Source organism: Lichenostomus cassidix, chromosome 1 (genome assembly GCF_008360975.1).
Source record: "Lichenostomus cassidix isolate B80296 chromosome 1, HeHo_3.0, whole genome shotgun sequence".
Taxonomy (NCBI): domain Eukaryota; kingdom Metazoa; phylum Chordata; class Aves; order Passeriformes; family Meliphagidae; genus Lichenostomus; species Lichenostomus cassidix.
Window position 1 is genome coordinate 59,658,759 of NC_139479.1, and position 12,174 is coordinate 59,670,932.

The following is a 12,174-nucleotide window of genomic DNA, read 5'->3' on the forward strand; positions in this document are numbered from 1 at the left end:
GGTTTCTTGGCCTTTTCTGTTTGTACTGGGATAACTCAGTTTACAGTAAAAATTTGCAGTGTTGCATCACACATGGAAAGAATAAGGCAAGGAAGGGGGCATCCAACCATCTGCCCAAAACCAGAGCTCTCACAAGTAGCTAGTGCTACTGTCAGAGTTAGCATCAGGTCAACAGTTCATTAAAAAAAGCCTTTGCTTTCCAATACTTTTTCCAGGTCTCATGAGATCCTTCTCCTTCTACTATGTACCTAGTGATCCAGAAGGACATGTTTGCCATATGCTGCACTGCCGGTGAATATGACTGGTCTATCATTAGAAATGATAGACACCAGGTGTCAACTTTTCATTCAAATCAAGCCTAAACATGGTAACTTATTTTGTTCAGTGCAAGAAGCTAGTGTCAGTTTTGTCAGCAACAGCACATTGTAATTATTTTAAAGGACAATCATTCAGAAATTTACTTCTAAAATACACTAACATAGGATTTACCATTATTGTATATTTAAGAGTGCACTGGTATTAACAAATGAACAGTTGACAACTTGAAAAATTATCTGGCATTAAAATTATAGGAAGAGCATTGTAGAATAATTAGAACTGTGAATATAAGACCTCGCACAAGACCATTCAAATGGATGGATCTTAGGTTTGTTTATCTGATTTATCCTACATAATAGAGGCATTTTCAGGAGTGAAGATTAATTGTATTATGGTGCTCTTGACATCCTATTTTTCTGATCCATTTGCCAGAGAGATGCTTTTAACTTTTTCATTACAAAGCTTTTACTATTATAACTTTCACCTGCTGAGTTTAGGCAACTAGCAATAATCTGAAAATGCTTTTCTCATTGAAACTATCTCTTTATATTTTTCTCATTGTATTTGAGCACATTTATTTTATGGGAATGTACATATGCAAAATACGGATGACTAATATGAAAGTTACTTCATGCTCATTTTCAAAAGTATGATCAGGTTGCTTCATTTTCTGAAGCTAGATTTATGTGTAGGTTCTTGATGACTTAACACAGATGTTTGATGTGATGTGAAAGTGGTTGCTTTGCAAGACAAAAGGTAATTGTCATTTTGCACACTTTGTTTTAGGGAATTGCAGCAAACCAATGGCAGGCTGAATGAAAGCATCACTTGCCCACCAGCTCTGATGAAGTCATTGTAGGAGGAGATACTTCGTGTTTACTTGAGACTGAGAATTTGTGAAAACCCTTTCAAATGGTCTTTAGCACAAATATTGCTCTTGCAATCTCCTCTAGAATAATGCACTTCTAAAAAAAAGTTAAAGAGAGAGAGAGAGAAAAAAAAAAAGCACTTTGTTTCCCTTCTGGGATTTGTAGAAGTTTTGAAAATGTCTTTGTTGAAATAAAAAGAAGTAACAGGCTGGGAAAACCAATCTTAAATCTTTGATGAGACTGAATGGTTTTCATCATGGTTTTGTATTTCAAAGATATTAACTTCAGGAATGTCCACATCTGATTATGCAAAAATTTCTTAAACACTTTGGAGTTCTTATTTCTTTGGAGTGGATCTTGATCAGGATGAGGATCCTGAGGTTTTTTTCTGAGGTTCCTTGGAGGTACTTGGGAAGATTGTTTGACGAGAAGCTCAACACAACTCAGCAATGTGAGCTTGCAGCCCAGAAAGCCAAGTGTATCCTGAGCTGCATCAAAAGCAGCATGGCCAGCAGGGTGAGAGAGGTGATTCTGCCCCTCTGCTTTGCTCTGGTGAGATCCCACCTGCAGTGCTGCATCCAGCTCTGCAGCTTCCAGCATAGGAAGGACAGGGATCTGTTGGAACAATTTCAAAGGAAGGTCATGAAGATGATCAGAGGACTCAAGGACCTGTCCTGTGAAGACAGGAGAATTGGGGTTGTTCAGCCTGGAGACAAGAAGGCTCTGGGGAGACCTTAGAGTATCTTCACACACCTAAAGGGGACTACAGGAGAGCTGGAGAGGGACTTCTTACAGAGCCATGTTGGAATAGGATAAGGGGGAATGGCTTTACACTGAGAGGGTATGTTTAGCTCAGATACAAGGAAGAAGTTCTTTACTGTGAGGGTGGTGAGAAGCTGGCACAGGTTGCCCAGAGAAGCTGTGGATGCCCCATCCTGTGGGGCAGTGGATGTTCTAGGCCATGCTGGATGGGGCTTTGAGCAATGCAGTCTAGTGGAGGGTGTCTCTGCCCATGGCAGGGAACTAGATGCTCTTTAAAGCCCTTCCCAATGAAAACCATTCTATGAAGAGTGGCTCTTAGGAATATTGAAGTCCCTTTCTCGCTTCTGTCACATTTTTCGGCCTATTCCTTGAAGCCAGTTGGAAGGAGTGTGAGTGTGGTGTACAACCCCCAGGATGGCAGTAGCAGGCTTGTGGCTGAAGCAGAGGTGGCCCATCATCCTTCAGGTGGTTGCGGGGGAGCCTGAGTGCTCTGACAAGCCAATCTGCCTTGCACACTGTGTGGGTTAAGCACACAGCTGCATATGTATAAGGCTGAATGTTATTCCTCACTAGAAATGACAGGATGACTCCTGTATACGTGTGCAGTATAAATACTCAGGGAAAATGCTTTGGGATGAAAGGCTCCACATAATGATCAGATATTATTAAAATGTCAGGTAGCTCTGGGCATTGAAGATTTGTCTCCCCGTGGAGCTCATATGAAATTTAAAGTAAAAAAACTTTTGTGATTTGCTGAGTGGGTGGCTGAATGGGTTTTATCATTGTGCCTCAGAGTTCTCTTTCTCCTCCCTCAGATGATCAGAATTCACTGCAATCAAAAGCCAAGTCACTCTGACACTCTTAATTAGGGACAAGGGAAGTGGTGTGATTTCTCGCTGCACATTAACAAAGGGGTTATTGCTACAGCCTAGATCCACTTCAGGCAGCACATTTTGTGTCAGAATATACCTTGATCTGCTCTCCATTTGCTCCTTGTAGGGTTCAGTCATGGCTGGAATCTCAGAGACTGTGATTTAGCCAGCAGAGACATTTGTACCATAAGAATGAAACTCTTGCTGTCTTCTAAAATGCCAAACCAGGGCTGGGGTGGTAAAGGGGGAACTCAGGGAGACTTGATCTACCAGTGTGTAAGAACTTCTGAAGGTTGAGCAGGCTCTTTGATAACATCCTAAACAGCCTGTTAAACTCCTGCTACTTTTCAGGCCTCATGGTATTGAATTCAGGAGGTGGTCATTCCTCATGCCTGTCGCAGTAAGTAGGAAAGCTGCTGATCTGAGAACGGTCAGAGCTGCTTGAATTTATCATGCTCCATGTTCCTTAAATTGAAGGAAATGAGAAGGAATGAGTGATGGAAGGGCTACAAATAAATGTCTTAAATAGAAAAGGCAGGGAGCAGAAAGAGGCACAGCCACTCCTCACACCCTGCTCCTGGCACCAGCACAGAAGAACTTGAATACAGGAAGTAAAAGGGAAGTAAAAGTGTCTCACTAAAGCCTCCCTGAAGGCTCCAATCCAATCAAGGTAAGGGTCTTTGCACCTTCCTCTAATGACACAACACATCCATGATGAGAAACCAAACCCCACTTCTGTCTCCTCAAGTAGACTCCCCTGCACTGCCCGTTACTCCTGCTCGCTCTCTTTATACACTTGCAGAGGGCAGCAGTTACAACAAAAGCAGATGGAGATGCCCATAGTCTGTGCTCTTTTCTTCTCAGGTAGGGCAGAGAGACAAACCCCAACTTCTGGCATTCCCCACAGGGAATGTCAGCCTTGAGCTCATGGGTATGGAAAGGCCACCAGGACCTTGCCCTCATCCTCGGATGTCCCCTGGTGCTATTGCCTCAGTTTCTGCAGTGCCCAAGCACTCCCATGTGCTCCAGAAATGCTGGCTGCAAGGTCAGAGGACTCCATTGCAGGGAGCCAAGGAAGGCACTCAGTGACTCACATCAGTTTGCTGAGGAAAAGGGTAACAGCTTACAAGCCTGGGAAGCTCAGATAGGAAAGAAGCACTCAATTCCTGACATGTGAAAGGCCTACACTGGGGTTTTCTGGCCTGTAGTTTTAGACCCAAATTGCTCTTATAAAAGCTACATTGAGCACAAGTTTTATCGCAAGCCTGTGCTGTTTTGGGAAGAGCAAGCCTTTGAACAGTGTGATAACCAGGAAATGGCTGTTGCATGCACAAGGAAGTGAAGCAGAAGAATCAGCAATCACTTGGGGTCTTCATCACTAAAGATGACCAACTTTTGTCCCACAGTCCCAAACTATCGGGATGATTTTGCACTCTTCTAGCTCCTACTCCTCTCCCTGTGTTCAGGGCCCTTTCCATCTCACCTGGCTCAATGTGATGCTGTCCAAGGGCATGTGTGTACTAACACACACACTAATATGGGACAATCACAGCAGGCACCTTTGGGTGCCTAAATTAAAATTTGCATAGTGAAGTACAGGACCTGAACTCTGATGAGTTTGATGGAATTACAGACTTTTCCCAAATTCCAAGGGGGTTAGCTTTTTTAAATCTTTGCCCAACATGTCGCAAAATAAGCCTCACTTAAGAACTGTCTTTTATTTGATGAAGATCATCAATGATTAACCTACTCTGTGAAAAGAGAAATCAAGGGTATAGTTAGGAATATCATCACTTTCAGTGCAGCATTCAGTGAGCAATGTAGTGAAATGGTTGAAATATTTCAACCTGGATATACCCCTCCTCAGAGTCAGGGATTATATGGTAACTGCTTAAAAGGAAGACACAGAGGACAAAAATTACAGGAAGAATGAACATGAAATGTAAGATGGTTGGTTGAACTCGAGAAATGCCCTGACAACAGCTTCAAGCATTCAAATGGAAAAATGCATCCCTAGTTAATATTATTGATTTCATGTCTGGAGAAAAACCCACAGAACATTCTAGCTAAGCTGCAGGAGACACTAACCGAAGGCAGACAGACGAATGCGGTCAAAGTCAGTACTTTGTTCAAATAATGAAACCCAAACAGAACAAAAAGCTGGTCAAAAAATTCTTGCAGCAAAATCAGTTTCACTCTCTGAAATAGATCCATTTTATTATGTCTTGGTGATAATGAGGTAACCCTAAAAGTCTTTTGGTGAAATTGTGACTTTTTAACCTGATGGAGATTTAATGATTGACTTAAACAATGTCAGGACTTTGCCATGCAATTGCAGTCTAGGCATTTAAAATGCTTCTGTGACCATGACCCATCTCGTGCTTTGGTTTGCATGTGGAAGACTGATACTCTTACAATTTTACAGCTCTTTTGCAAAGGGTGGGAGTTATTTACAGCAGCCATCTAAGGAAGGCAGATAGCTGTCAAGGGAGAGCAACAAACTCCTGGAAGATCACTGAGTACTTCAAAAATGAGACTTATATAAAAAAAAGAATCTGCCTTTCTCCATTTACAATAGAGTGATACCAGGGATGTTAACCTTGTGACCCCCAAACCAGGGATGTATTCGCTGTATTTGCATGCAGTGCCATATCTGTACTGAATTCAGCAGTGAGCAAAAGGAGATCTTTGATCAAAACACAGAATTAATTTATGTACTAGAGCCTTCACAGAAAGCCACTGAACTTACAGAAACAGTAGAAGAATAAATTGTCTTTGTAGAGTTAGTCACAAAACATGTGATTAGCATTTTCAGTTTGCAAAATGGTCTCTACTCGAGCACAGCTCCCAAGCAACATTATTTTTTTCATGTTGGGAGTATTCAGGTCCCAAGAGTCTGGGAACATCCTTGAAGAGGATTATATCTGAAATTATGATTGGCCACTGGTCATTATTTTCACTTTGGTTAAGACAGAGACATGAATGAAATATAATTATATGCAGCGATGAAGAGGAAATGAAAAGGGGGTCAGGTTAGAAGCAAGGAGCAATCTCTTCCTAAGCACAGGACTGATGGAAATGAGCATTCAGTGACAGCACCTCGGGCAGTCCTGGCTGTTGAAGTCTCTGTTAACATCAGGCCAGGATCTCGGGCTCTATGTACTGCCTGAGCCCGACATTTGGCCTTTCCTGACACAGAGTATAGCTGGGAAATGTCAACAGCCATAACAAATATTACTGCATGTACCTGGCAAATCACTCATGAAACACCCTTATGACTCTGTACAGAGCCTTGTAAGATGGTTTTGCTTTCTGGAAATAACAGCTGTACTGGCAATACACTAAAATTTTGGTCTCCCCAACCCCCACAGATTTGTGTGTGAACTGCCATGCAGGGAATGTGACATTGCATCCTGTTACTCAACTTAGTTAATTCTCATGCAAAAACAAGAGAAAAAAAAAATTAAGGTCAATTTGTAGGTTGAGCACCTACAAATTACTTCAGGAGGGATGTTTTTCTTTTTCCAAATGTGTCCAGATCCTTGTCTGCCTTTCAGGATGGTCTCACATAATGGATAAGTAGAAGACAAGCCAGGATAGGTCTAAGTAAATATTTTCATCTGTACATGCTTTTGCTAAGAAAAATATTTCCATGTTTTATTTTAAATAACACCACTTTCTAATGTAAAAGATGATGCAGACTAGTGCCACCAGGAGAAATCCTGAGTGAAGAAAGTAATCTTTTTAAGATTACAGTATGGGCTTTCTTGATATGTATGCACTGTGCCTAAAGTTTCTCCTGTCCTTTCTAGGAGCCTGGTTTTCTGCAAAGGAATCTAAATATGCCACAGTGTGAAGATAAGATTGTGTGTTCAGTGTACAGGCATACATTGCCATTTTTCCTTACCAACACCTCCCACTATTGCTCGGCATGAAGAGGTATTTCATTTGCTGAATTCAACCTGTCAACTGTAACAAATATGTTCTAATCCAATTATATGCATCACAGTTCACTAAGAAGCACGTAGGAGTCACCAAGCCTTCTTCCCTTTGATCATCCCTGATTTGCACAGTGGCCAGGGGCAAAAACCATGGACTCTGCTGAGAACATAGATGGAGACAACCTGCAAGGCACAACACCTAAGAGCTACATATTTGATATAAATGACAATTGTTTAAAAAGCACCTCAGCTTCCATTTTACAAAGTTCATTATTGTAGCAAATGTTTTTACATCAGTTCTTTCCCTCTATTTCTCTATTTCCACTTGTACTGCTGTGCTTTTTCTGATTTCATGGTGGTATTATTGTTGAATACATGGCTGTGACTGTGACTCAATAATTGTAACTATCTGGTTTCCCTGTTTGCCATTAGGTATTGACTTCTTCTCTTAAGAGTCATATATTGCTATGAGGTCAGCTTGGGAAGAGGTCATGGAAAAGAGGGGCAGAAAATAGAGCTTCTATCCTATGGAAAATTCAGGCATTTGAGGAACTTGTACAGTTACAAACTGGATCAAAATATTACATTTTGAAAAATTTACTATTAACCAAAGATTCTCAAATATTTTGGTTTACATATATGGGAATGATGTACTGAAACACCCTCTTTACACAATTAAAATGTTTCATTTAAATAATATTTCAACCTTTATCTTTTATAAAAATAAACCTTTCAAGCACTTCTGTTTATCCAGTTACATATGAGCTGAAATGCTAAAAGTTGAAGCATTCAGGTAATTTCCCTTTAAAACATTTCAATAGTGTGAAACATTTTCTCACACACATTTTTGGTGAGGAAGCAAGTTCTTTTGGGGAGTTTCTAAGCCTTACATTTAGCTACTCCTTTAGGAAACCTGCAACCAGCTATTGTACAATGACAAGTTTTTAGGTAGCGTATGTGAGTATTTCAAGATCGTCATTGGACTAATGTATTTTTGGTTTGCAAACAGAATATTTCAAAGGGGCAATAGGACGCTCTGCAGACAGACTGCAGCTGCAGATTTGTTGGAGCTATCAGACAATATTGAATGTCTCCTGTCCAAATGCTGAGAGCTACGAGGCTCTATCGACTTCACTGCGGAAATGGATCACAATGAATGAGATTCTGGAAAGGATTAAAAAAACCAGGACAACATTTCCTTATCACAAAGCAGTTCACAAAATTTGAGCCTTCCATTCAGGTTTAAAATAAAACTGTTTTCCTGACTGAGCCATTAGACAACACATCGACTAAAATAGATGTTAAAATACATTAGTGTTCAAACTGTTGCTAGTTCTTGGGGCTAGGAGGAAGATATCATATATAATCAGTTTTAATATTCATATGTTTATGACAAAGCACAAGACTGCACGGTTTGGATGACAAACATAGCAGGAAACTTTCCCTTTTTATTCTCTTCCCCCCTGATGGAAATTGCTGTTTTGACTGCAATCATTAAGGGAATAACAGAAGCATTTTTTTTCTTTTGGCAGCAGGTTTTAAAAAACACAACCTTAAGAGTCCTTTAATGTTGTTGGGCAAAATAATGATTCAATGAATTAATTTAGTCCTCTTGTGCATATTAACTGTTTCAAAATTATACACATATATGAATCACTTCTCTCAGAACTGAAATATGGCCAGGCTTGCCCAGCTGCAAGGTGGCAGCCACAGAGACAAATGGTGTAACTTTGTAGCTTGAATAATCCTGGACAGGACACTAAGGAAAAGCATTTCTTTTGCAGTCGTTTCCATGGTATCTTTAACACCCACATATAGCAAGTAGGACAGTGGTTGTTAAAGTCTCATCCAAATAAATACTACAAAGTAAATTGCATGGAACCCAATTTATCTACCTCGAATGAAGTTTGCTGGGATTTGAACCTGTGGCTTCAAGAAAAAAAACACAGACACTTCAAACCTGATGGGCAAATCATTCAGCCATTCTGTCAGCTTTAAGACATACATAGTAATTTGAAACCATACACATACATGTACTAAATCCATACATAGACAGATGTACCTACATTTGCTTGAGATTCATCATGCCCATTGATTTCTGCTAATTCCTTGGCGCTTTTTAACTGCAAAGAATGAAAAAAAAACAAAACAGAACAAAACAACCACATTACTTCAGTATTTCACACAGTTATCTTTGATTTATTTGGAGGAGCATTTTATAAAGCTTCCAATGAGAAAAACAGATGGAGCATATAATTCTAATGAGTTTTTGCTCCAACCATTTTGAAACCAACATACTTAAGGCTTGATAGGTTGGCAAAAAAAAAAAAAAAAAAAAAGAAAGAAAGAAAAAAAGAAAAAAGAAGAAAAATAATAAGACTGGGTCATTATTTTTAAAATAATAAGATTAGAAAGTAGTTTCAAGGCATAAAAGGTACACAGATTTCACTCTCAAGAATAATAAACAATTTAATTTCACACTGCTGTTGCTATTAATTTAAACTTCACAATATTTGCAAGTTGCCACTAGCAAAATTGTGGTATTTTAATGATTACTTCTGAATGATGTATTTTGAGCTAAGATGCCAAAGTGCTACTATACATTGTCTTCCTGACAACGCATCTAAATAACTGGCATGGCTCCTGGCTATGATGGAAAAGGAGGGGAAGTGAAGAACAGCTCTTTTATTGAACCGGTGGCAGGAAGAACTGAGGAAACACTGCAAATATATGACCTGAACAAAAACTTTTTTTTCCCTCCTGAATTAGCTTTTTGGGGAAAATCCAGGATTACATTAGGGATTGTAAAGATCACTCTCAGGAGATTTAAGGAAAGTCCCAGCTCACATCTTGAACCGCAGTGAAATATTCTGTCGTTCATCCTGTGATTGAGCAAACAGAGCAAGGAGGAGATACTGCAGCTCTCCTGAGCCTATAAGCCATGGAGGTTTGTACTCTTAAATGAAACTCCCAGAACCATTTGCTTTTTAGGTAAAACTCAAAAGAGCCATGCTTTTATTCTAATTTAATTCACAATAGATATCGTCAGGAGGAGGGAGATGGAGGGGGGGGGATGGGGACCAATAAACAGAACTTTTCCTCCGAATTCCTTGTTTTTTTGCCAAAGAAGCTGGGCTTGATGGAACTGTTGATTCTGCAGCTGTGGCTCTGATTTGCAACAGTCCTAAAATCCTGGTGAAATGGAACACTAATATGTATTGATTAGTGTCTGACTCAGAAGCATTGGTGGACTACCATCCTAGGGGGGTTGGTTATCTCCATCATATTTTTGCTACGTGGCAGCAACAGCTGAACTGAGTGTGATTCAGCTCTCAGCTTTTCAGTTTCCTATCTGACAATTAAGGCAAGCGTGATCTGTATAAGGCCATGGTCTGTACCTTATTATGCAGTGCTGTGAACTGCACCAGGTCAGGAACTGCTGCTCAAGCCACTAAACCAGTGCTGATGGAGAAGGAAGAGGGCAACACTTCCTGATAAAGCAGTACAAAGGATATCTAGGGACTGCAAAATCATCAGGTCTACTGGTTCAATTCACTGAAGCTCATGTTTCAAAAGCCTCGAGAAGTCTGCAATTTATACTGACAGCAGGGTGGTGCATTACCAATGAATGCTACATGTTTTCCCTACACTGAAAAAATAACCATCCTGTGAAACCACCTCACTGTGAGGATAGCTGGTAGGAATGAGCTGAGATGACTCCTTCCAGCCAAGCACCAGAATTAGGCATTTATGCATCACAGTGCAACTGAAAGAGCTGTTTCCTCATTCTGCCAATTCTTCATTATAGAAATTCATCCATCATGAGCAGTCCTGTTGGTTTCAGCTGAATTACTCATCTGAATATGAGGTCAGGAGAGCATGCTCAGTTTTGTAAAGCTGCTCTGCATGCTAATATCCTGAGTGCTCAAGGAATGCTGTTCATTGCTCACGCTTTGCTTTTCCTTTTTCTTTTGATAAAGTGCTGTTGCCCCTTGGTGACGGTGGCTCCTTGGCAATGTGTTGTTCTGGTGCCATGCCATGTCCCCATTAGCAACATGTGGGTTTGATGGGAGACTGGGCTCAGCCTGTAGCCTACTTTGGTCTTGCAGGCTTTCACCCCTCCATGGTTTCCCACCATTATCCCCCTGGCACTGCTTTGTCAGTTAATATAATGCAGAGAGGATGCTTGAGCCTTTCCATCTCTTGTATTGCACATCATGCTCTGAAAAGGATGCCAGAGCTCAGGCAAGAAAGTGGTTGCATCCATGCCAAGACCAGGACCTCTGCAGGAAGAGATGGAGGTGAACCAGTGGAGATACTGGGGGAAAACTTAAGGGTAGAAAGTGTGCAACTGCATTCCCATAGGCTAAAGGGGTGAAATCCCTTTTTTCCCAATACTGTTTTTTTCCTCAATTAATATTTAAATTATATTCCTCTCTCACATGCTAAATAGAGAAATGTTGAAATAACAATTTCAGAAAACCATACAATATTGGAAAAGCAGAACTTGCCTGGTCCCCTAGTCTGACTCCAGGGCAGGTTTGGGGCAAGTGGGATGTTAACAGTGGAGAGTGTGCTGGGGAAACATACAGAGCTAGTGCCAGTAACGCTAGTGCCAGTAACACTAGTGCCTGAAGGGGAAGGGATGAGGACTCAGAAGGATCTGACACATCTAAAGCCATGGTGGGGTAGGCCTGACTCACACCAGCTGCACCAGCAAGTGGGACCTCTCCCAGCAGGACATCCCAGCCTGGATGCAGCATGGAGGTGCATGGAGCAGCCATGCTCGGACACAGCTGCACCTCTCCATGCAAACACTTCCTCAGTGAGGCAGGGCAGGATCTGTCTGCCAGCTTGGGATGAAAAGGCAGTTTTTAGCAAACCTATCACAAAAACAAGCCATAAAGTCAAGGCGGGAGTCCTGTGCTATTTATTTTTGAAAGAAACGCTCTATTTACTTGGCTCGGCTGGATGATTTTCAATACCCATTGTGGATAAAACACACAGATAAGCTGTGGTGCTTGTAAAGGAAAGCTGTGAGTCTTGGCAAGTGGGGGTCATTACTGCTAGGGCTTCTGCTGCTCTGGAAACTTTTGGAACTTGTTCAGGGTTCTTGGAGGAGCACACTGGCTCCCTAGCACTCTTTAGGAATTCTGGCTACTTACAGTCTTGGCCTTAGGCGTGTTTCAGAGCTAATTCTCAAGAGAAATGCAGATCCATCCTGCCTTTCTTCCAGCTACTGTTTCGCCTGTCTGCCTAGCATGAGTGCACATTTGATTCGCAATTAGCAAGAGTCTGCAGAGATTCAGAAGTCTGCCCTGGTGGTCCCTACTGTGCCTCACATTGCAAGATCTTCCTATATGTTTTTGCAGCATATAATTGCTACAAGGATGTAAAATAACTTCATGAAAT

The 12,174-nt window shown here is 41.0% G+C and overlaps 1 protein-coding gene across 9 annotated transcripts in view; it reads right to left on the reverse strand.

Annotated features, from left to right (window-relative positions):
• Window positions 1-12,174, reverse strand: part of ENOX1 (ecto-NOX disulfide-thiol exchanger 1) — a 365,143-nt gene that overhangs the window by 14,182 nt on the left and 338,787 nt on the right. For 8 of the 9 annotated variants that reach the window (XM_085059338.1, XM_085059308.1, XM_085059355.1 and 5 more), the window contains one exon: window positions 8,829-8,885. The exons of the other annotated variant lie outside the window; for it this stretch is intronic. In XM_085059338.1, coding sequence (XP_084915464.1) covers window positions 8,829-8,885 — 57 coding nt within the window. The remainder of the gene's footprint in view (window positions 1-8,828; window positions 8,886-12,174) is intronic. 9 annotated transcript variants of the gene reach the window in all.